This window comes from Sceloporus occidentalis, unplaced genomic scaffold (assembly GCF_023333645.1).
Source record: "Sceloporus occidentalis isolate IW3139 unplaced genomic scaffold, rSceOcc1.0.p SCAF_23, whole genome shotgun sequence".
In the NCBI taxonomy this organism is placed as follows: domain Eukaryota; kingdom Metazoa; phylum Chordata; class Lepidosauria; order Squamata; family Phrynosomatidae; genus Sceloporus; species Sceloporus occidentalis.
Window position 1 is genome coordinate 13,559,812 of NW_028317003.1, and position 24,193 is coordinate 13,584,004.

Consider the following 24,193-nt stretch of genomic DNA (forward strand, 5'->3'; position numbering starts at 1 on the left):
CTGTTTTTTTCCCGTACATCCGGATAACAGCCCGTCCTGCGCTCCTTTTTTTCCCCTCTCAGTTCTATGCGTTAGTCGGGCAGCGGCTCCGGAGCTGGTTCACTTCTCGGCGTGCGGTGCCCCCCACCTTTTTTGTGCAAACAGTACATTGTTAAGGGGGTGTTTCGGGGGGCAATTTCTCGGTTTGTTTGCTTTTTTTCCCCCCCTTTTTTTATTTTTTATTTTGTTTTAAAATGAACAAGCTGTACATTGGAAACCTCAGCGAAAACGTAAGCCCCTTGGATTTGGAAAGTCTCTTTAAGGAGTCCAAGATCCCTTTCACCGGCCAGTTTCTCGTTAAAACTGGATACGCGTTTGTGGACTGTCCGGATGAGAATTGGGCTATGAAGGCCATCGACACCCTCTCAGGTAGGTAACAGAACCGGGGGTGTGGAAGGGGAGGCGGGGGCAAGGCTGCTCAATACTCTGCGTTCTAAACCGAAGCCTCGGATCTGTGCGCGCCCACTGTGCCCCCAACTCTCCCGAGCAGCAGGAGGGTCATTTAAATCCCCCATAGGCTGCAAACGGGGCCCGGGCTGGGCAGCGATCTGCAACCTCGTAACCCCCCTCCCCGTTCTTTCATTTTAAGGTTAGCAGAACATGACCCCTTCTTCTGCTTTCTGCACTCGTGGGGGTGTACACGCAGAGCCCCTTGGCATGGTCGGTTAATTCGTGTGATCGTGAAGTTGGAGAGGCGTGTGTGCGTTTTGAGGATCCCGTTTCTTTCGGTTATTTGGGGTGGGAGGGGATCGGTGATTTAGCGATGACCCCGGCATTTAGTTAAAAGGTTACGGTCTGTAAGGACGTTACACGATCACATTATAGATTCGTACCCAGGTGTTATATGCTTATTTAGTAACACCGGCCACTCGTGCTTGTTCCTTTTGAACCCACCCTCATCCCCGTATGGTAAGTACACTGGCGTGGGTGGTGGCCCACTCGGTAACACCGTGTAAAAAACAAAAAAAAACCGCACAGCCGTGGAAACGATCGCTGTTTATCCATACGTGTTATTTCAGGAGCTTTCGCACATCCAGTTGATGCCTGCCAGGGTAGGTAGTATTAAAGCGGGTTAGGAGCCACCGTGCCAACACACCCCTTTCTGCCGTGCGCTACATGCATGTATTGATCTCTGGGCCATTTTGTATCGTATTGCTGATCTCACCGGCAGCGGATAGAGTTAACCGGAGGGGGGGGGGGGGGTTCGATGCGACGGATAGATGACTTCTCCCACACCCCTTGCCTGGGGATTCTCCGTGCATAGATCGCTTCATTCTAATGTGTATGTTGTCACACGGAGATCGCACGCCACTAATGTGCGTGTTTGCGGAGGGAGCTGGGCAGCTGCACCCGCTGCTTAAGGTGAATGCATACGGGCAGCGCAGGACCCTGATTGGGGGGGGGCTTTAGTGGCTTTTGCTGTATAGCCGAGCGCAGGGCTCATTCATAAAAAAGAGAATGTTGCAAACCAACACGCGTAAACACGCACATGACCGGATCACGAGCCTCTGCTCCACGCCGGACTCCCTAATCTATAATCTGTGCTGTCTAGGATTGTATAAATGCACACGTATCCTTCTCCGCTTTAAACCGAAGCAGCTGCCAAATAGTCTTCCTATTCCCACTCTTGCCCCCGATGTCCAGCCCCATCCATTTCTGCACACACTAAATTATTCATTATTGCCTCGCTGATCTCACACGAGCTGCCACTTCCTTTTAAAAATCAAACACCGCTTATTCCTTCTAATATCCACGAGTCCGTAACTCGCATATACGGGTGTCTAATGGGGATTGATACATAACTCAATCTATAGATCAGAAGCAAAATGTAGTTACACCCTCTTATAATGGTAACATGTTGCATCTCTCAGCCTTATTTGCTTTTTTCCTCCCCACCTTATTGGATGTATGGGGAGGGGGTAACTATCGTATAACCTGTTATACTAACTACTTATCCCTTTTTATTCTCTGCAGGGAAGGTTGAACTGCATGGCAAAGTAATAGAAGTTGAACACTCAGTGCCTAAAAGGCAAAGGTAAATCCGATGTTTAATTGTGAAGGTGGAGTGCGATTTCACTTAATGTCACCAGGTTACCACCATTTACAGATATAAAAATAATTAAAAAAAACCCTTAAATGTGCATTTTTTTTGATTCAGTTAAAAAGTCAGTAACTGAGGAATTAACCTATCATTTTTTTTTTCATATTCATCAACACATCATGTTGAGAAAGATGAAAATATAGCTTTGTGTTCAAATGAGAATTCGAGAACATATCATTTATTAAGTTATACATCTTTAAGTATCTGCACACATGTATGATGCACGTTAGGGCATAAATAATGTTGCGTTATTCTTGTTACATTTGTGAAACCGCTCTTAACAATGGATCGCCACCCCATGTGGGTTAAAGGTCAAACATGTGACCTGTTCAGTCTTCTCTATATATGCATTTGGAATGTATGTTTATCAGCCTCTTTTCTGCACTGGGTATACATATGTCATATATCATATATATGTATATCTATATCTGTAAATACATATATAACTCCTGTATACTGATGTCGTATGTAGAAAATATGGTATATGTTCTAGGTATTTTTTTTTTTTTATTTTTTATTCAAGCCAGACATTTGAATGCAAATGAGTGATCACTTTTATATGCAAATGTGTATTTTTGCACTTCAAAAAAAAATGCATTGCAGTTACACCCCCAGAAGCTGATAAATAGTTTTTTTTTTTTTTTTTTCTTTTAGCCGCCTCTTCTACTCCCCCATGCTGTGAATGTTGTTTCTCTGTGGCCTGTTTTTGCTATGCACAGGGCCTCATGCGTAACTTGCTGCCATTTTGAGGCCCAATTGGGGAACTCTTCTTTGCTTTTTTTTTTCCCTTTACTATTTATTTTTTTATATTTGTTCCCCTAAATAATCCTCTGGCGCATTCCTTTTCTAATTAGAATTATCTTTATATTATTGGCGAACACAGTTATAATGTGAATCTGACATTAAATGGTATTTATTTTTTATTAATTTCCTTTTCTAGAAAGTTTTTAGTATGTCTTAAAAATAGATCGGCTTAGGGGAAAGTTTTTAATAATTGCTATATTGGCATTGGATCAGTGTTTGTATTGATATTGGTGCTTTGTGTATGTATATATTTACATTTTACAAAAGAGGGCTATATAGAGAGAGAGAGAGATAATAAAATAGCAATTTTAGTTCAAAGGAGAAAACAAAATAAGAAAAAACCATAATGCCCTAATTGGTTAACAATTCTATTTTTCAAGGGTGTGTATTAATAGCCACGTGTTCTGTATAAGTGGCAAATAAAAGCATAGGTTCTCTTTAAATACACAATAAAAACCTTCAGTGTGTTAAAGAAGCTACGGCTGGTATTTTTAGCAGTGCGTTTAAAATGAGGACTTAGTGTTATTAAAGGCACGCTCATTTATAATATGAATGTGTCTTTATTGCCTGCTTGCCCTTTGATAGGTTTTGTAACAAGACAGTTTTACTTTAACACTCATTCAAGTGAAATCCATGAATTGGGATTTTTTTTTTTTTTTAGGTGACGCATTCTTTAGGACTGGGTGGTCCCCCTGCCCCCTCTCTGCTATTGGGGGAGGAGATGAATTCTTTATATGTTTCATGGTTCCATATGGATATTAACCTCTTGTGTGCTGGTGGGGTTAAGTAAGGTATGGGAAGTAGGCAGTCATTTATTGGGTAAATGTGCAGCCCACCCACTCGGCTGCAGTGTTCATTTTTTTTCAATGGGACCTTTTTTTCAGCTGGCATCTTCTGTTTTTATTATTCGTCTTTGATCATTTTCTTTGTGTTTTGGGTTATAAAGTCCTGTTGTCATTTACGAGGCTGAGCATCTAACTTTTGGGTTCCTTTCGATCAGTGAATCTATGTATACCCCCATCCCTCTTTAGGCCGATTCCTTAAGAAGCTGTGCATTGTGGGGGTGGGGGTTGGAAATGGCAATCAATATCCTCTTCACTATGGGAAGGTCAAGAGGTGGTGTCAGTTAGGTTTGCCTTAAAGTTGTGCTGAATCCAGACAACCAATCGCCTTCCAGTGTGCTTAATTTGTTATTCAAATGCAGAATTCTTGGGCCCCTTAGTCACTGCATTCCAACCCATATTGGGGCTTTGGAAATCCGAGGTGGAGACTCCCACATTGCTGGCGTGACCTTTTCTACCTGCTGGGAAAGCAGGTTGGGAATATGGTGCTGCAGAAGCCATTAAGCGGCATTGTCACAGAGAGGGCTGTTACTGGAGAGTAGAGTCTGCGTGGGGGAAGGGAGAGTAGGGGAACATGGCTGCAGCCCAATGTTGGTTCCTGATTACACTACTGAAGTCTCCAGAGAATGCCATAGGAATGCAGCCCCCCCCCCCCTTCTTCAGATGTTTAGGCCTTAATGAGTCATGGAAGGCAGTTGTAGTCCAGCGTAATATTTCAGTTTCCTGCTCAGCGTTAGACATTATGGACCTTATTGAATTCTCGTATTTCTTAGTTACTCGTAAAGATTTACACATTTTAAAATACTATATATATGGATTTAAGTTTGTATCATTTATACCGCGTATTTATGATCACGCTAAAGAACCATTTCAGACATAATTTCCCTACCAAATGAAGTGATGCATTGCTTAGTCATCGATAAGCTTCTCAAATCTTGTTTCACTTCACACTTGTTCACATATCGTGTGTGTGACAATTTTAAAAGCTGCCCATTTTATTTGTTGGTAGTTTGTAAACTTTTAGAATTGTGTTCATAATATATACGGTATATGAGCGTGTGTGTGTATTGCACAAAAACGCTTGATTGTGGTCAGATTCTACCAGTCCCCACCCCCCTTTCTCTTGCCTTTTAAATGTCTATTAAAAAAGCATTTAATTTATAATTTTGCGCTGTTTAATGTGTCTGTTTACGTAGCTCCAGCAGGTCTCAGGGCTACGCAGTGTTTTGTTGCGTGTAAATGGGACATTGAAACAAATCTATACATAAAGGTGTTCCAGGGCTTGCTTGCTAGAGCTGGCGATCTACATATACTTTAACTCTTTTTAGATATTGTATTTAAAGGTTTTACACTTACAGGAAGCGAGTTTTGCCGTGTGTGTATCTATTGATACCGAAAGATAGGTATCTATAACTTTGTGTGTCTATAAGGCCGTATATAATGTGTGTAAACATTGACGTTCATAGCCTCCTGCTTGTACAATTTAGCTCATACAAAATTCCTTGTTTGTTCCGTTATCATGGCAGTGTGCATTTGTTAGCATTCTAACTTATTGCAACTTCATGCTACTTATTTGTGTAATTAAAACAGGTCAGCTCAACCAATTGTATTAAGCTATTCTATAAGTTTAACAAAAACGTATTCTATATGTTTATCATCATCTACTTGCCCAGTAGGGTTGTCTACACTGAAGGGTACTGTTTGGTTGAATTGTCCCTTTTTATGTATATGAGTAGACGAGTTCTTCAGTTTGCACAATATATATATATATTATAAATCATCATTCTGTCTTATTGTCTTTGCTCAGGATAAACTATCAATTTTTGGGCTAAAAATGGATGTTTACTTGATTACTTAATGACCGCTTCCTATGTATTTCCTTAAGCCAGCCTTTAGGCAGGCAGGTGGGTTGTGTGTATGATCAGAGAAAGGGTGCTGAACATCTCGATTTACTTGCGTGCTATGTTCACCCTTTCTTCCCAATTTGTTGTCAGAACTGAGGTTACACTGATCTGACTTGAGCAGCCCATTTGGAGAGAGATGAGGCTGTTATGCCATTTTACAGAGATCTCGACAGGCTTCCCTTAAAGTATTGTGTACATTTCTGGAGGCCCCGTCTCTGGAAGGGTATAGATATTCTACAGAGCTTGGAGGCATGATGTGAGAGGGGATATTATAGAAAGGTTTATATACGTAAAGGGATTTTAAAAAGTACAAGAGGGAAATGTTGGGACGAGGTCAGAGGTTTGGATGTAATGTAAGGAAGTGTTAATGTATTGGGAGGTTGGTAGATAAGTGGAACATTCTCCAAACAGCAGATGTAGAGGCTAATGCATTTTTAAAGTAACTCGCTGCATGCGCCTATCCTGAAGTCAAGACCAAGGACCAGTTAAGGTTTGATTCTTTACAGTTGAAGTAATGGGCTGCGTAGAGAGGGCAAAATAGTTATTACCTGAAAAATCTATGATTATAAAGTTTTTTTTGGTTTTTAAATGTTAGGGAAAAGTAAATAAACCTTGCATTCTGTTATGTTTATGGTGACTGTAAAGTGAGGGTTTGACTGAAATGTCTGTCGAGTTCGCCTATTGATATGAGTGGATTTGATGTCTTTTTAACAGTTCTGTTTGGATAGCTGAAGTCTTTTAGGATCAGGGGCTAATGTTGCTTTGCTTACAATGATGTGATCTGTAGTCTCGTTGTCTAGCCTAGGTGAACCTGGCCTTTTTGTCCTCCAAGCCTGAGGTCTTCCAGCATCAGAAGCTTGCTGATGTTGGACATTCAAAATGTATAGTGCAGTAAGACAGATGAAACTCAGCTCCAGCAAACTGTCCTGTCAACGTAACGCTTTTGGAGAATAAACCCGCGTGTCCAAAATAATAATAAAACCCAAAAAAATAAACTTGACTTTAAACATCAAAGCATACTATACTGGTGACCGCTACAGCTAGTGGTGACTACTTACTGACAATATGTTTATGCTTTGTGTGAATGTATGAAGAAAATAGAAACAATGTTGCTCTTTGTGTCACAAATGAGCTTGGGCTCCTTCATGGTTATTTGAAAGTTTAGTTAAGTGTGCTGGGAGGTGGGTTCTATTTTTCTTTTCTTGTGACTAGAAACAAAATGTGATTCCAGTAAATATTGTGGTTGAAGGATTTGACGGGTTAATATTTAATATTAACTTTCCTCTCTGGTAAGGACGCAGGTGCCCATATTGTTTGCATCCCTCCTACAGATTGTAGTACTGCCGAAGGAATCAATGTTTCCTCTTCATAAGGCAATGTAAGTTTTTCCAAATGTTTATGCATATATACAGAAACCGTGGAAGAGTTAGGTTGGAAGATTATCAGGGAAGTTCCATGGAGAGAGAATTTCCTTGAGCATAAAAACAATGCTGTATACGGTAATGTACAATAGCATTGACAATCTTTTTGTTCCATTAAAATTCCCTTTATCTGCAGACCTTGAGGGTGCAGTTGTTCATGGATGTTATTTCATGGCGTTGGTTTATTCAATATTAATGGAAAGCTGTGGCTTAATTTTACTATACATTAAGAAGGGCCAATCCCAGTGAATTTCTAAAGTAAAAGCATGGCTGGCCCTGTGCAAAGTATTGTTAAATCGGCAGGATTCTTCATAGTCCCCTCGCCAGTTAAATAATGTAGGGCCAGCTCAGCCATTCTAGCTTAAAGAGCCGCCTTGTTCTTGGCCCTTAGTAATGAATAGTTGAGTGTGCGAGTTGAAACTAAGCTCTACTCCAAACATTCCTGCCAATTCTGTGTTTAGTGAATAGACTCTACTTTTATTGAAGCCCTTCTTGTACAATGATATGTTTTGCTCGTGTTAGTTTGTCTGAGCCATTCTCTTGTTTACTGCAAGGTACTACTGGGTTTGGGTTATGATTACAAACATCCTAACTTGGTGTTCTCAGAACCTGTGTGAATGTCATACAGGTATGAGAACAGGAAAATTAGTGAATCTCCTTGTAAACACACGAGAGATTTCTAATCTGGTTTTCTGAAAATGTAAGCACTCCTTTATTTACTGTGTTGCACTGTAAAACTGGGGTAAAGTGACAGATCCACCGTAGACGGTCTCCATTATTATCTGTGACCGGGTCCTGACTCGGTCTAAGGTATGCCATTGGACCTTCTGAAATGAATTGGACGGCTTGCTCTGATTTCTGCTGAATAGCTTTATGTAAAAAGGCATCCCTGTCACTACAGAATGTTGAATCCTTACGTAAAATAGTTTGTCACACGACTGCAAGTATCTGCGTGTATGTCGAAAGTTATTGCTGTTGGTTGCCAAGTTGTCCAAAATTTTGTAGGACAGGTGGACGAAAAGGAACAGCAAATCTGACTACAAAAACTTTAGATTTTTATACTTTATATGCATACGTTTTTATCCAGTTAACAATGTAGAAAAGAAATGCAACAGGAGGAGGTTTGGTACATGTGACCTCATGTTTGTTCCCTTTTTAGAGGTGTATTCGCAGACACGCAAAAGAACTCCTCTTATCTATTCAGTATGGAAAAAACCAACCCCAGTGAGCTTCTCTTGTAAGAATGCAGAGTTCGTCCTGCATAATGATTACTTAAATTGGTGTTCAAGAAATCTTAACTATGCATTTTACAGGGCCAGTTCATCATTTCTTGCGGGAAAAGCCCCTTTGCCGTTGGCTTTTCACAATGTGGAGTGAGTTCAGGGAGATAAAGATGTTATTTCCTATGGACTCCCTGACTAATGAATACACCTTGCTGTCTGAGGCAGGATTTTGTTCCATTGGAAGTATCTTCTAGGTAATTGTCTAGCAAATACTAAAAAACATTAAAAAAAAAACAAAAACACTTGCTGACCTTCCCAACAAGTAATCCCATAGAATCCGGTCTCATTACAACGTCACATGGTATTGGGTGTGAGAAATGGTAGCATCAAGACAGTCCAACCATCTTTCTTTAATACACATCAGCGGCCCACAAACTATAATAGTAATATGGATTCCTTTTATATGGATGGTTCAAGCTATGGGAAAGTCGGAGTGTTGCAGCTTGTAAACACGCGATTGGATACTGCCTCCCTGCCCTTGGAGTAAAGCTCAAAGGTTGCACGTTCTTCTGATGGTTTAGCGAGTCTATTTGGTATTGTATCGCCTGTTGGGAAAAAACAAAAGTGGTTTAGAGACTTGAGACTAGAGGGTAAGAACTTGGCGATGCATTGAGTAGCCTCTTGGCTCTGAGGAGATCAACATGTTGAAGGTTTGTGTAAATCTACACAGAAAGTGAAAGCTCGTTTGTTACATATTGCAGAATGCTTTATTTTGCTGTTGGTAGCTTGGGTTAGCAGTGGTGCCGCATTGCACGTCACCATGACAACACTGGAACAGTTTAGCACATGGCCTATGTAAATGCTTCTGATGGGTCCCGTGTGTTAAATGTGAAGGACACATAACTATCTTAAATTAAATTACAAACTGAGGAAATTTACAATTATCCCCTAATACCTTTCGAAACACATGATTTAGTGTGGGTTCATACGAACTATTAGGGGTTCCTCGACTGGGCATTCAGCTTGGTACCAGTTCATGACCCTATGAAAATGAGGAACCTGCTGTTCTTCGTGACTTTAATTTGATGCATGAACAGAATGTGATAAGTAACAGGTGCCGAGCTCCTGTTTTGTTTTTAATTTATTTTTTTTTTTTCAAAATGTTCTACTTCTAATTCACTTTAAAGCAAAAATATTAATGCATCTTTAATGAGAATTTCCATCTCAATGTATGTATTAAACCTGCCTGCCCGGACACATTTTGAAGGAGAAGCTCACTGGTAGGAGAGTTCCCAATTCTTTATTTTTTTGTTTGTGTGTGGAAATGTTCTACTCAGAGTATGTTGCCACGAAAAGCAACGCATCTTTCTGTGTAATTGTGGTTGTTTACATTTGTTAACATGCGTTAGAAGATGGTTAACTTCTGTGTTAACAAGAATGTATATGCGAAGGCATTTATTAATGTCTTGGAATCTCAGCCCGGTCCGGTATCAAGCAAACCCTACGTAGTTCGGAGGTTTCTTTTCTTATCTTAACTGTCACGCTAGTGTAGATCCAAAGATAGTTCATGGTGTGTAATCTGTATCTCGGGACCTAATCGGAGCGATTGAACTGCAGACTTTTGCAGAATTACTTTCCCAACTCTTTTATAGTACTAATATAATATAATTACACGTATGTATTTGCAGGCAGCAAATATTTTACTTTGCTTTTTATGTTCTATTTAATGCTTAAATACATCTTATTCATTGCTGTTCTGTAATTGCGTTGCCCAAATGTAACTCTGCTACATAGTACTAGATTTTCAATTCTGGAACAAGAACTAAGTGTTTTTTTTAAATGTTTTTGTGACAAAGCCGTTTACGCTGTTTAATAAGCCTTTTGTGCTACGCCTACAAAAGGGATAATTGGAGGAATTACAGGAAAGAAGACTTTTTTTTTTTTTTTTTTTTTTTGAGTAAATGATGCCTTCTCCTGATCGATGTTGGCTACTTCGAATGAATTACTGTCCCTTTAAACGTATCCTTGCAAACCGGCATGGCAGGATTGCCCGGCACACATTTTTCAGCAGCAGTAAAGAGAAACTGAGATTCTGCAATATTATGTAAGCAAATAGTCTTTTTAATAAAGGCGTTAAATTTACTTACTGCAGGGAATGTTTGATGGTAGCCTGTTAATGTTTTTGCAAAAATCACCTCACCCTTGTAGGTTTTTTGTTTGCTTTTTGTAATTACAATTGGCCATTTTTATTTTATATTTTGAATTCCCCCCCCCCCCCGACGGTTTAGTAATTCTAAATTTATTTTTAAACCTGTAAATTCAGAAGAAACATAAAGGATCAGATTGAATGGGAACTGAACCAATTCAACTGGCAAAATATGTACTTGGTTAGTGCATATCTGCCATTCCGGAGAGTAATCGATTAATAGTGGTAACAAATTTCAATTTATCTATCCCTTCTTTTTTTTTTTTTTTTTTTTTTTTTTTTTATGGTTGACAAGGTTTTGTAAATGTCTTGGCTATCCCTAGTAGACTCAAAAAGAGAAGAAAGGCATACAATCCAGTACAAGAGCATAAAAATCTGTTTCTCTACCTTCCCCATGAAACGTTTCTTAGCCTGGTCCAAGCTCACAAGATGTCATTGTTTTTACCCTAGAGAAACTGCTCCTATATAGAATCCACAGTGACCTTCCGTTATGAAGTCTGATCCTACCTCGTTTGTGGCTTTCCCTCACTCTGCCTTCATTCCATAACAAGGTTTCCACTGTGAAATGTTACCATAGACTCTGCCCATAAACAGAGCGATTTTGGAATATTATTTTTCATAGTGGGGGTATACATCACAAGCGCCGTCCTGCAGGGATTTCAAGGATATATTTAAGTGGGGACGTCAGGTTTTGTGATAAATGAGCCGCAGTAGCTATGTTTACACATGGTTCCCACTTTGACCGCTTTCTGGTAGACGCCTGAGTATGGTTTCTAATCTGTAGCTACTGTGGTCATGGTATGGCTGTTGCTGCCTGAGGATGATGGGTGCAATAGAAAAACTTTAAGGCGTCAAGATATTGATTTAGATTTGTTGCTTAGCCTTTGGCTATGGTGCTGCTTAGCTTCATTTAGAAGGTTCGTTAAATACGAAAGGTTAAAAAAATACCTTGTTGATCATGGAACAATTTTTAATTTGCCACTGGGTAAACACCTTAATGGATACATTTATTAAATTATATCCTCTCTAATATTGACTGCATACATGTAGCGTGAATTCTGGGATCTGGTTAATGTTGGTTTTTATTGTATGTTTTGATTCCCCATATGGACTGCATGCTTGGTAAATGCAGAGTAAGCTTTACACAAAGCATTCTTAGCCCAATGGAGGGAATGTATATGGCATTGGTCACCCCCCCCCCCCCCCCTATTTTGCTGACCATGTTCGCTTTGCATTGCTACCAAACCATTGATCTTATAAATTGGGCCCCACCGTTCCCAAGGCAACGTAAGCTGCTGCACTTCCAAATGGGCAGGATTATATAGCTCTCTGGGGTGGGGGAGGGGATCGAAGGGGAAATTCAGCATCCTGATGTATAATGTAAAGGAAGTTGACATGCACATGATTGTAGTGTATACGTGGGTTTGTAACGATCGTTGGAATGAGGAGGGTGCGACATGTCCATTCATAGGAAACGGGGAGTCTTTGTTCAGTTTGGAGTAAGCCTGCTTAAAAAAAAAAAAAAGGTGCCTTACTACGCATAATTTGTTTGATTTATTTGTATGGTTCCAGAAGGTCCTTTTTGAGGACCTACTTCATTCTTACACCATTTTCTTACTCGATGAGGACTTTGTTCATTCTGCGCCATGTTTTTAATTTTATTATAAACTAATGGCCTTTATTTCATTTGATCAGTGTTTGATCTATAGGAACGATGTTGTCAATATTGTGTTTTAATATGAATATACTTCCTTTTTTTCACTTGCAAATGCTGTGTCAAATAAAAACGGAAAGCAGGTACTTGTTAATACCTTGAAGATGAGCAGCCGGAAGTGAGGGAATAGACCTTACTAGAGTGGGAAGGCTTTACAGGGTCCCTTAAATACCGTCCAGTGTGGACCTAGACAAGAACAATGTCTCGAAAGGCTTTGTTTCAGTAGTAACTTTAGGCAAGAGTTACCCAGACTGTTCAAATGTGTTAGAATGTGAAGTTAATTCTTATGAAGACATGAGAGAGGCTTGTAGAATGGTGGATTGACAAACATATTGTTTGCAGTGTATAGCTGGATGCATATGTGTATTCCTTTTGATATGTGCATTACACAATACTTGTCTGCTCACACACACATATATATATATATATATATATATATATATATATATATATATATATATATATATTAGTGTGTGTGTATGTCTGTATAGATCTATAAGTCTAAAAGCCATAAGCTTGACTGCCACTAACAAAATAAATTCCAATATTCACATTTTTGTGATAAAAGCCAGAGGTTTGCGAGGAAAATTGTGTGCCATGTTCAGCTACTAAATCTGCAACGAAGCTAAAATTACCAAAACATCGTTGTCAGTAAAGTGTAAAGAACATTAATTACTCTATTTGGGCATTTAAAGAGAAATCTAAGTATACAAAACAATGTCATAGAAATCAATGGACTGTAGGAACCCTTCAGCACATCTTGGCTTATTGGTAATAGAACATGTTTTTACATAATTTCCTTGGCCCTTACTGTCCTTAGAGTGGTCACATGTTTTTTATTTGCAGATATAGTATATCTATCTATTTTCTTTTCCTCCCGTAAGATGTAGCAGACAAAGTAACATTGTCTGGTAACCTTGACTTGGTGTTTGCAAGGCTTAGAATCCAAGAATGGTGTCTAGTAACGAGTAGCTCTGATTTGAAGTACCGCGTGTGCATATGATGTGTATTATAGAATTCTTTCTGTGGTTTGTGATGTTTTCTTCTTTATGCTAATTAAAATACAGCAACTTGGTCCAGAGCAAAGTTCATAATCCATTTGATCAGTCATTACAATATCTCCCCAGCATTAAGTCTGCCTTAGGGTTGTTGGGAAAATTCATATTTAGATGTCCCATAAAGGGGGACCCTTCCCCCCCCCCCCTCCCATTGGACAACGTACTGGTTGCGTTGCATCTTTCTCTTGAGCAGCTCAATAGCTTACGTCCTTTTCTTTCCATGATACAGATAAGGGTTGTAAAAAAAAAAAAAAAGATTGCACATTTATGGAAATTGACAGGTGCGATAACGCTGGCTATGAAGGTGAATAAGATCTTGGTGGGGGTTCCTTATTTGTGGGTTCTTGTGCAGATGAAGCATTCAGATATCTTGTCTTCAAAGATATTTCTTGGACTCTTTTGTAAAACTTTTTTTTATTTTGGAGCAGAGATATTGTATTATCTGTGTTGGACGCAATGTTCTAGGCTACCTCTATAGATTCCCATTCTGTGTTCTATTCCAATTTCATCCGTATCAAAGGCATATCAGCCTGGGTCTGGTTAGCTTGAACTATAAACAAGAGTTTTATTCTGAGGCTTTCAAACTTGCTGTGGCTCAAATGGCCGTCAGTAATTTAACCTTTATTTTTTTAAATATCCTGTGCTGTATATAATTGCTTGATTGTCTTATTAAACATGGGTGTGCATGTTACACGCTCTGTCGTAAATGTAATTTGTGTAACCTCAGACTTTCATTATGGGTTATGTAGTAACCTTTTTTTTTTGGGGGGGGGTAGTTTAAAAAAGAGAAGAAAAGGCTAACAAGCTATGTGGCTTCGTGTACCCAGGGCTAAAAGAAAAAAAACTGGATATCGGGCAGCATCTACTTAGTTAATGCTAACCAGTAATCCTTAGAAGCCATCTGATATTATCAGGTAGTGGTGTTAATCAGGTCTTAGATCGTTTAAATTACCATTGTGCCATGAGCTGCAAATGCCTGTTAAAAAGCGCTTTTTTTTTTTTAAATAAAATTGTTAGCTTAAGATTTTACTTTAATATATTTTATGCATGCGTGCATACATGAGGTTCATTTAATGTGTGCACTGAATAGCCTGAACCACATTTCATACACAGGCTTTAATATATATATTTTATATTAAAGCCTATTTTTTTTTTTTTTTATAATAGAATATAAAAAAACGTCCCCATTCATGTTTAATCAGAAGTGTAGCATCGGACTTCATTAAAGGCAAAGATGGAGGGGGCAGCGAGGCTGTCTGGGTTATGTGTACAGAAGGGATATGGTGCCAAGTTTAAAAAGTGGTCTTTGCTTATCAAGCTCTGCACCAGATTCTTTTTCTGGATAGTCCTCTTATATTTTGGTCGAGGAGGAGAAGAAGAAGAAGAAAAAAAAAAAAAGCATTAAGTGATTTACTTTTCCCCCACGTGATTAGGGTAATTTACTTAGATTCCGTTAAAGCTGAATTAATTTTTTTTTTTTTTATCCTTTAACAAATTGTTGGCGTTGCATTTTTATTCCTGACTGGGGAAAAAAGAATGCCTATTGAACCCTGCAAATTTGACAGCTTTGTAAAGTCCATTCCAAGAATGTCTTGGGTGGAGCAGATGGTTTGGCAGCCATTTTGTAAGAAACCCCTTTTGAGTTTTTTGTTTTTAACTACCTATATGTGAAAATATTTCCCATTCCACTGTATCTTTTTATGTATAGGTGTGTTTGTCATGAGCAGAGACTCTAATGTTCTGTAACACTGAAAGAGGGATCCAAAAAAGATGGCTGCTTTTAATGCCTGTTTTGGCGCTGTGAGAGGATTTAACTTTTTTTTTTTTTTTTTTGACCAGGACATTGAACGCTTTGCTCCAACTAAATACCAATATAAAATCCAACATACCCAAAATTGTTTGGACTGGACCCTTAAGCCTGAAAAAAATAAAATATATAAATAAAGATACCTAAGCTTTAACCTTTTAATGACAAACCCAGAAGTGATCCCTTTTATGACTGAAGTTAATCCTGACAGTAGCTATTACATTTTATTTGTAGAGACGCAGATAGCATAGCTACAGGTTCCTGTCAGAATGCAAAAGGATGAACGTTAAAATCGCGATTAGGAGAAGGCCCTGCTCTGTTCACGTTTACAATCTTGGCTTTGTTTCTCCATGAAGCTCTTACTGTGTGCGTGTAGTATTATATAGAAAGTAATAGCAAGACGTATGAGTTTGTAAGCATGTGTAATAATTTTATACAATGCATCTCATGTGATATACTTGTCTATTAGAGCCTATGTGTGGAGAAAAGGATTATTATAGCGAATGGACAATGCTGAAGGCGTTATTTGCCCTCTATTACCAGAACTTGCGTTTTGCTTTATATTGGTTGTGGTAAACAGATGTATTTGCGGATGACTAACTTGGCATCCTAATATGTTCAGCTATTTCATCGGTTACCGGGATCTATGGGGGACCGTAACATACGTGTTCTACAACCAAGAAAAGGAAACTGTGCTGATGCCAACTTGTGCTAAAACCCCATGACATTTCACATAGGCAAACTATCGATACCACTGGTGTTTTTTTTTTTTTTGTTTTTTCTTTTTTTTTTATATATATATATATATAACAAATACTTATATAATACATTTTCAAGGTTGTTTTTTTTTAAAAGGCTCTTTAAAGTACTTTTACTAGTAGAGTAGCCCTACAATGAGCAGTTTCATAAATGTCTGTTGTATCCTCGTGTATACAGAATGCTTTTGTGTTCTCGCCAGACCTTCCCTACAATGCAAACGATGGCTCCCTACATTACATGTCTGATGTTCAGTGTCATTTCGGAATAGATCATTAGCCTCTGCTTTCCCACTCTCCAAATAACTGTCTTGTTTTAAGAAAAAATTATATTTTTAGACTCTTTGGCTGAGGTCAGTGTGGACACCTAATGTTCTCATTTAAAGGGTGTCTTGGAAGGCATTTTTTTTAAAGCCCCTTTCTGGTGCAGCCGTTCTATAAGTCAGCAGTAGGATTTGTATATCTTTAAATACGCATTCCTGGGAATCCCAAGGATCGTGTGGCATCTCCTGCATTCATTCTGTTCAAATTTCTCATCACCAGAAAGGTTTGGCTGTAAAGCTCAGGGCAGGGACTTTAAACCTCTGTGCTATGAGTCTGGAATTCCATGTGTCTCTTGGTACGGCGCCCCTTCACAAGCTACATCCCTATTTTTTTTTTTACCCCCCCCCCCCCCCCCCCCCGCACAAAGGACCTGGAAATAAAGTGAGCTAATTGAATGATTTCAACTTCGAAGACCAGGAATGATTGGAATTCCACATTAGTTGTATGTGATTAGTTAGCTCATAGCCAGTCACTTTTCTAAATTTCTGCAGCACCGATACTCTTTACACTAATGAATCTGTGTGCAAATATTTTAACGCATAAGCGTAGTACTTGGTTTATAATTTTTGTGTGCCTTACTTAAATGTTTTTTTATTTATTTTCAGGAGTCGGAAGCTACAGATTCGTAATATACCACCCCATCTGCAGTGGGAGGTAAGATCTTTCTTACCCTATTATTATTATGATTTACCTTTTTACATTTTCTGGGTTTTTTTGTATATGGGTTGATGGGGGATTAAATGAATCCCATGTTCAGTATCTTTAGTACAATTAGTCCTAGTTTGAGTCGAGGTGCCAAGAAAATGATGGAAATGTTTTTGGTTTGTGGGACATAAAGGTACAGGAACATTTATCAGGAGAACTATAAAAATAAAATTCTTATTAAGCATGAAGCACAATTTGTTGTAATCTGGCTCAGCAATTCCAGTAAAGATCACCTTTATTAGTAAACTTGTGTTAATGTAAAACCCAAGGAATTGACATCTCGATAAAAACTTCAGCTTGGTTTTCCAAACCTGTTCATTCTTTTGAAACAAATATCCCCTGTGTTTAAAAGTTTGCATCATAACGTTAAAATATAAAGTGGAATTATATCTTGTAGAACTAATGCAAGAGCCCCTCTGTATATATTTGAAATGGAACCTCTGAGAAGTAAATTGGGTTTCAAACATAAAAACATAAACTTGTAAAAATGTTTATGATGCTAGCAAAATGCCAATATTTTAAAAATGTGAATGTATTTGAACTAGAGCCAGACAATTAAAATATGCCCATCTCTTATTTAAAAAAAAAAAAAAAAAAAATTGGGTGGAAAGTAGCCCCAGGGAAACACAGGAGAAAATCCTGTTTTCCACCCACTCTTGTTCGTTGGTGCATCTGCTGGAGTTATCACGGAAGCTGGTGAAAAGGCCAGCGTTGATTATAGATAGGACTGACACTCAAGGGTAGAAAAAATGTCAAGATATTTATTATTATTACCAACAATTGTCTAAACTAGCTTAAGGAAATGTTTAACATGTTGACTTATGGCAAGTGTTTACGAAAAAAAAAAAAAGCGAATTCTTTAATAAACTCTATTTTCATTATGACCCTGCTGGCTACAAGCCTGACGACTTCCTCTCCCTAGAGACACATTATTTCCATAGTGATGTCCAATTATGTTATGTTTTACCGCACCTTGTTACATTTTATCTGTAGATATGGAATAGATCTATAGATTCCTGATTACCAAAAATCCCCTTTCCTCTGGTGCGCCATTTTTTACTTTGTTAGATGGTTTGTGGATGGGAGTTCAGAGTTTTGTATTCTACAGTGTGTTGAAGAGTAGGTTTTATTAAACAGCCATTACCATGGCGCTGTTCTGTTGATCATCAATACTAAAAATGAGACTGTTGAAGTAATTCTATTTGAGGGTCCGGTTACACAAATTCATTGTTGCCATGTCGTCTCCGGTGAGTCTGGCTTTTATTGCCATTGTAACACATGGTGTCTCCTGGGCTTAGTGGGTGGCCTATAAGGCGGGATTTCATGATCATCCAGATGTCATTCAAAATGAAGAGAAATTCAAGATTATGCCACTTGCAAAGAAAAAAAAAATGGACATTGGTTATGATCCAATATTTCTTAAGAAGAAATGAGCAAGCAATTGTTTAAAAAAAAAAAACAACAAAAACACTCCAGACCCCTAAATGAATTTTCAAATACAAGCAAGTCAAAGTGGATTAAAGTGTAATGCAGGTCTACGCATAATTTGCGTGATAACCACTCTCATAACATGTACGCCGTGCTACTGCTAGATACATGCCCTGGATTAGGCAGAGGAGTCATCCCTGCCAAACTTCTGTACACTATTTAGTGACCGCCAAACTTAATTTATTACTCTGTAAAAGACTCTTAGCAGGGCAGAGTGTGAGATCTTTGCTTATTCTCTCCTACGATGTAACTTAATTCTGCCTGCCATGCTGTGCATGTTCACAGAGGCTGGCAGCAATGTGCCAGGCTGTCTTAAATTCAGGTGATCGGTGTCTGAGGAACAGAGTTGCTCGGTCGTCCTTTGGCAAGAAGGTGCTTGTGTCTGCTGACTGACTCATTTGACGAATGAGTAAGTCCTTGATCGGAGTTCCTGGCAGAGCGTGACCCGCACTTTCTTACTCTCACGCTGTCCCCGGAAGCAGTGACATCATCACTACGGAAGGCCACCGCAGCACACGTGTGCCAAGATACATTAACAGGCTTTATCTTGGCCGAAGTTGAATCATACAATGGTTTAACTCTTATGGTACTTTCTGGTTTTTTTGGGGTGTTTTTTTTTGTGGTATGCCAGAGGCTTTTGCATTTTCCTACTGGCTCACTCATGGTTAAATCGCACACGTTTCAGCTACATAACAATGTGTCCCAAATAGATATGACGTCTACAGAATGCATTTTACACGTGCTCGTGAGATAATGATCTATGTTCAAGCTAATGACTTTTTGGGGTGTGTGGTTTATTAGTATTTTTTTTTTTTTTCTTCTATAACTGGCCGGACCCCCAATACCCAGTATCGGCTCTCTTCTCTTATAAATCCTGCAGTGTTCTGCTGTTTTTTAAATGCGGGCATTTCGTATTGTTGGTGTTCTATACGCACACCTGGCTTCTTGCCAGAATAACAGCAGCGCGATCCTATCTCTTCATCTGTCCTGCGATTGGCTGCTTGTGGTTTGCAGCAACTAGCCAAGTGAAACTCGCACTTGGTGGGTGTGTTTGTAGCGCGTGCACACGTGTGTGTGGCTATATATAACATACTAATGTCTGTCTATGTCGGTCGTATGCTTCAAGTGGGGACCGGCTGACGCCTTACCGTTGGAAGCATTTAAAAAAGAAAAAAAACAAAAACTAAATCTGTAATTCCCGGATCTCACACCCTGCAGAAATCTGCAATTTTTTTCTTTTCTTTCGGGCTGGACACGAATTTCTGTAAATTGTTCTATATCAAGGAGAAGTACAAATGTCATATCGATAGGGAAGCGGAAGTCCTCGCCGTTAACTTCAATCCGAGAGCAATGAAATTTTGCCCTAATCTGGAAATCATAATGGCCTGCTAGGCATACGTTAATTCTCGCTGGATTTGAAGAAAGTCTTGCAGTATTGCAAATAGTCGCAATTATTGCAAATATAGTTCTTATTTCCAAGAAAGCGTTCTTTAGTCTGCATGCATGCAGATGAAATGTAGGTTTGATGCTGTATCTGAATACTACGTGTGTTCTAGTCTCACACCCGCATACTGTACTCATTGGGGATTACGAGTCATTTTAAAGAAAAGTGCATGTAAGATAGCCCTTCGTTATTTCTGGGGTCCTGAGGGATATGATGTAAAAATCCTAGAGGTTTTCATGGCGTACACCCATAGAGGAGAAAAAAAATCCTTCAAATCCATTAAATAGATTTAGAGATTATGGGTCGGCAGAAGTAGTATTGGGGTAAAATAAAAATGCCTGACTAATCTTAATGTGTGTTTGAGCAGAGTTTAGGCCCCTCGCTAATGTGGTTATTATTAATAATAATAATAATAATAATAATAATAAATCTAGTTGTGATCATCAGTTTGGTGTTGAATCCGTAGCCCTCTGTATTTCCTTAGACACAATGTTTAAAATGTATAATCAGATAAGATTTTTTTTTTCCCTCACAAGCGAGTAAGATTAATTTCAGCCAGCTGTGTGTGTAGTGTAATGTGCATTTAAATATCTTTAATTTGACATTTTTCCAGTAATTAAAAAAATTCAAGGTAATTTTTTTTTTTTTGTTTTTTTTTTTTCCCCCTTCTCGCAATCTCAATAGCATTTTGTGTAACATCATTACTTTTGATCTATGGCACATTAAGTTAACAGAATCACCACGTTAGAGTGGTTTAAATCTGTACATAGGGTGCCGATACAGCTATGAAACAATTTCAGTTTAGTAATTAGAACTGCCTTCTTTGTCCTTTTTAATGTTCTTTAATATGTTTTTTGGAGAGGGGTGTGACATTTTAGGTGTATTTATATATATTTTTTGCTTTGAAAAGGATTGAGGCGCTGAATTCCTTCCCTTCCCCCACAGAACAGCTGAAAAGCAGAGCCTTTTTCTCCCCGCCATTTTGCCGATGAGTGGTGTTTCAGGATCTGGAGGCACACTACCATGTGTTCACTTGTGAATTCTTTTGAACTTAACCACTTCGCCATACACATTCTTCACAGAGCAGCACGAAGTCCTTGGCTTGATGCAAATTCCCAGAGATGTTTGTGTGTAAAGACCCTATTAATACTGCAGATGACTCCGAGCAGCCTCTACAAGGGGGTCTTGATATTAACGCAGTATATAACTTTTTTGTGTTTTTCCCGTAACGCAAACTGCAGCAGCTGCTCCTTACGCGTACGACTTTACAGTCATGAAAAAATTATAAAGACTATCCTTTTGTTTCTTAAGGACGTTAAAGAAAAAAAAATAATAAAAGTGCAGACCATATATATCGACAGAATAAAATAATTTAATGTAAAGATACGTGAGCTGTTATTTGTAAAGGTTAGGGTAAATAATACACAGCCTTCCCCTTGCAAGATTAATCTATTCTGGGTATGCGGCCATACACCTTTTTGAGTAGATACTTGGAGTGTAATTGATTGCAGTGCTTTTTAAAAATGGCCCTGCGTCACCATAAGGGCCGGGTCTGTGGTGTATTTGCTCAGCAGAGAATGTAGTATATAGGTCAGGTTACAGTTTATCAATGACATTTCAAGGGCGTGCAGCGAAGCAAGTATATAATTCAGCGAGTTGCTCTGAGCATGACCATAGTAAAATTTCAGACCCATCTTCTTTACGTATTCTTCAATACGTTTTTTAGGTTTATAGCACGGCTTTCATTTGTCTCAAGTCCAGTCATTTGAATAAAACCAGCTCTGATTCTAGATCTTAAGACAGATGTGGCTTTTTTGGCCTGTAATATCACTTTTCATGCATTGTTCTATAAACAGTATTGGGTGTCTCATTGAACCCAGAACAGTCTACAGAGACTCAATGTTTAGTGAAGACCTGCAAACAAGGAGCACTCTGAAAAGTTCCCATTTGTGGCGTACCATTGATGTTTCTGCAAACATTTGAGCCATACAATTGCCCTGTTCAGAGACGTGTACTTAATGAATTGTCTGAGCTGCCCTCTAGAATAATGTGCGCTGTTGCTTGGAAGTATTCTTCTGACCATTGTAAGATGTATTAGAGTAGCCTTGGTAGCTAATGTACACGGAATCTGGGCAAACAGGGCACTGAACAAACTAAGGACTCTGAAGATTAACAATTTGGACTCCCAGAAACAAAAAGTTATGTGAAGCTTTATGTAGGCCCTGTTTATCTGTTGTAAAAAGCTGCAGGGCATGATGGAACTATTTAACTCGATAAGTAAAGTGATGTTTACCCATTAGCATACATTAGAAGGTCTTGAATGTGAAAATCTCTGGTTAGGAAATGTAGGTTTTGTTGCTTGCTAAGGTGTTTGTAATCTGTTCATAAAGCGCCACCTACAGAGAGATCATGGTACTGCAAAATGTGGATTCCGATGAGTTTCGATCAGCCGCGATGACCTGGATAAAGATTGGCATATTTGTCAATGTGTTTCGATTTTAGAATTAAGATTAGAACTACATGATTACTGAATTCACAAGGTTTCTCACTGTATTTTTCACCCCACTTGATAACTTTAAATGTGCGGTTCTGATCTTTGAATACGGTACAGTTCATGTCTCTAAAGAATTATGCAGTGCTTGCTGGCTTAAGCTATCTTAATTCTGAGACGGACTGTAAACTTAACAAAGTATAAACCTTATATACTTCTAGTATTGGTTTGGAGTAAAGACACCGCAATTGATATTGTCTTTTTTTTTTTTTTCTTTTAGAATTGTGCACTTTTTTTTTTTTTTCTTTTAAAGGTTTTACATCTCAACGAGGCATTGGAATCTGCGTTTCTAGTACTGTAGAACGCCCCAACCTTTCCCAGAAACAATATCCCTCAATTAAGGAATTCTATCTGTCACGGGACTTCGGTGAATGGTTGTCATATGCCACAAAAATCAGCCACCTAAAGGTGGCTACCATACAAGCTGAAATGGTTGTAACCGGAATAAAACTTAAGAGAAGTTATTAATGAATATGAAATAAATATGTAGAACAGATATAAAGGTGATGGTTTTAGCCCAACTTCAGGGCATTTTTTACGTTTGTGAATATGCAAATTGTGCATTTAACACAATTTTAGGCACGGTTAGGTTTAGAATAATAAAAAAATATTTTTTCTGTTTCAAATGCATGCATGCATGGCTGGATTAATAAGAAAAACCATATATACATTGCTATTTCCCAGGTCCTTTGCTCCATGCCACTGTGCCCCTTGCAGCACCGGACCCCACAAGAGTTCCAGTGGGTCTAACCAGCCCCCTGCATGCATGCTTCAAAAGCTCTGTTTTCAATAGGTCTTCCAGACCTATGCCATACCTTTTTAGCAAAGACAGGTCACTTCTATTACTGAACATTCCCTGTACTTATATTCCTATTCAGTAAAAGAGCTTAACATAATAAAACCAACATATAAGATCATTTACTTTGCAAAGTATTAAAAAGTAATGAACCCAACATATACATTTTTTTTATTTTGTAACTCAAAGAACCTTGTTTCATTTGCCATCCCTTTAGTTATCCTGGAATGGATAATATATACTCTTTATTATCCTCCCCCCCAGCACTAAAATTGTGTCCATTTTTAAATGTATAAAACTTTAGTTTTAAATCTAGTGTACATATTATATATTTGTTGTCACTGCTTTAGTTCGATACAGTTGTCCACCTCTTGTGTCAAATTGACTGTATTGCCTTTTAACTTTGTTTAGGGGCAATATCACCTAACTGTAGATTGCTTGTTTTGGATCTATGAATTAAGTAAAAAAATAAAAATAAAGTGACTCAGTTCATTTAAGGCACAACATTCTCCGTTTGATTTCTGTCTCGGATAGATTGTGTTAGTCTCCCATTGTCTGTCGGAAGCTGGTAGTGTTAAGGGGGCTAATGGGCCACTAGACCCTTCGGTGTCGTCATCCACGCGTTTATCTAGCGCAGGGAGACAAAGCTTTCCAGTCAAATGTGAAAAACCAGCCACTGTGAACTCAAATATATTTTATGGGCTATTTATTGCTGTTACTTTCAAATGAAATGTCTTTCATTTTCAGTCTTCCAGCAACTTCCCTACACATTCGGTCAGGTATGAGAACCTCGCAGCTTTTGAATCCTAGGGCGAGGCATGCCAAGATATCCGGGGTCAGCAGTATGTAAAATATATGACCTGAAAACTGTCCAAAAGTAAAAAAAAAAAAAATTAAAATAAAAAAAATAGTTTTGTAACTATAGATCTGTCCTTTGTGGTTCGAAGGCATGTGCGGCTCCTTTTTTTTGTTTAACCTTGTGGTTACTCATCCATCTTACGCTAGTGTTCT

The 24,193-nt window shown here is 38.6% G+C and overlaps 1 protein-coding gene across 3 annotated transcripts in view; it reads left to right on the forward strand.

Moving 5' to 3' along the window:
• The first annotated feature begins 233 nt into the window (after window positions 1-233).
• The window catches only part of LOC149300836 (insulin-like growth factor 2 mRNA-binding protein 3-A), a 38,009-nt gene continuing 14,049 nt past the window's right edge, over window positions 234-24,193 (forward strand). For all 3 annotated transcript variants that reach the window (XM_089484734.1, XM_089484735.1, XM_089484736.1), the window contains exons 1-3: window positions 234-408; window positions 2,014-2,074; window positions 16,804-16,852. In XM_089484734.1, coding sequence (XP_089340860.1) covers window positions 234-408; window positions 2,014-2,074; window positions 16,804-16,852 — 285 coding nt within the window. The remainder of the gene's footprint in view (window positions 409-2,013; window positions 2,075-16,803; window positions 16,853-24,193) is intronic.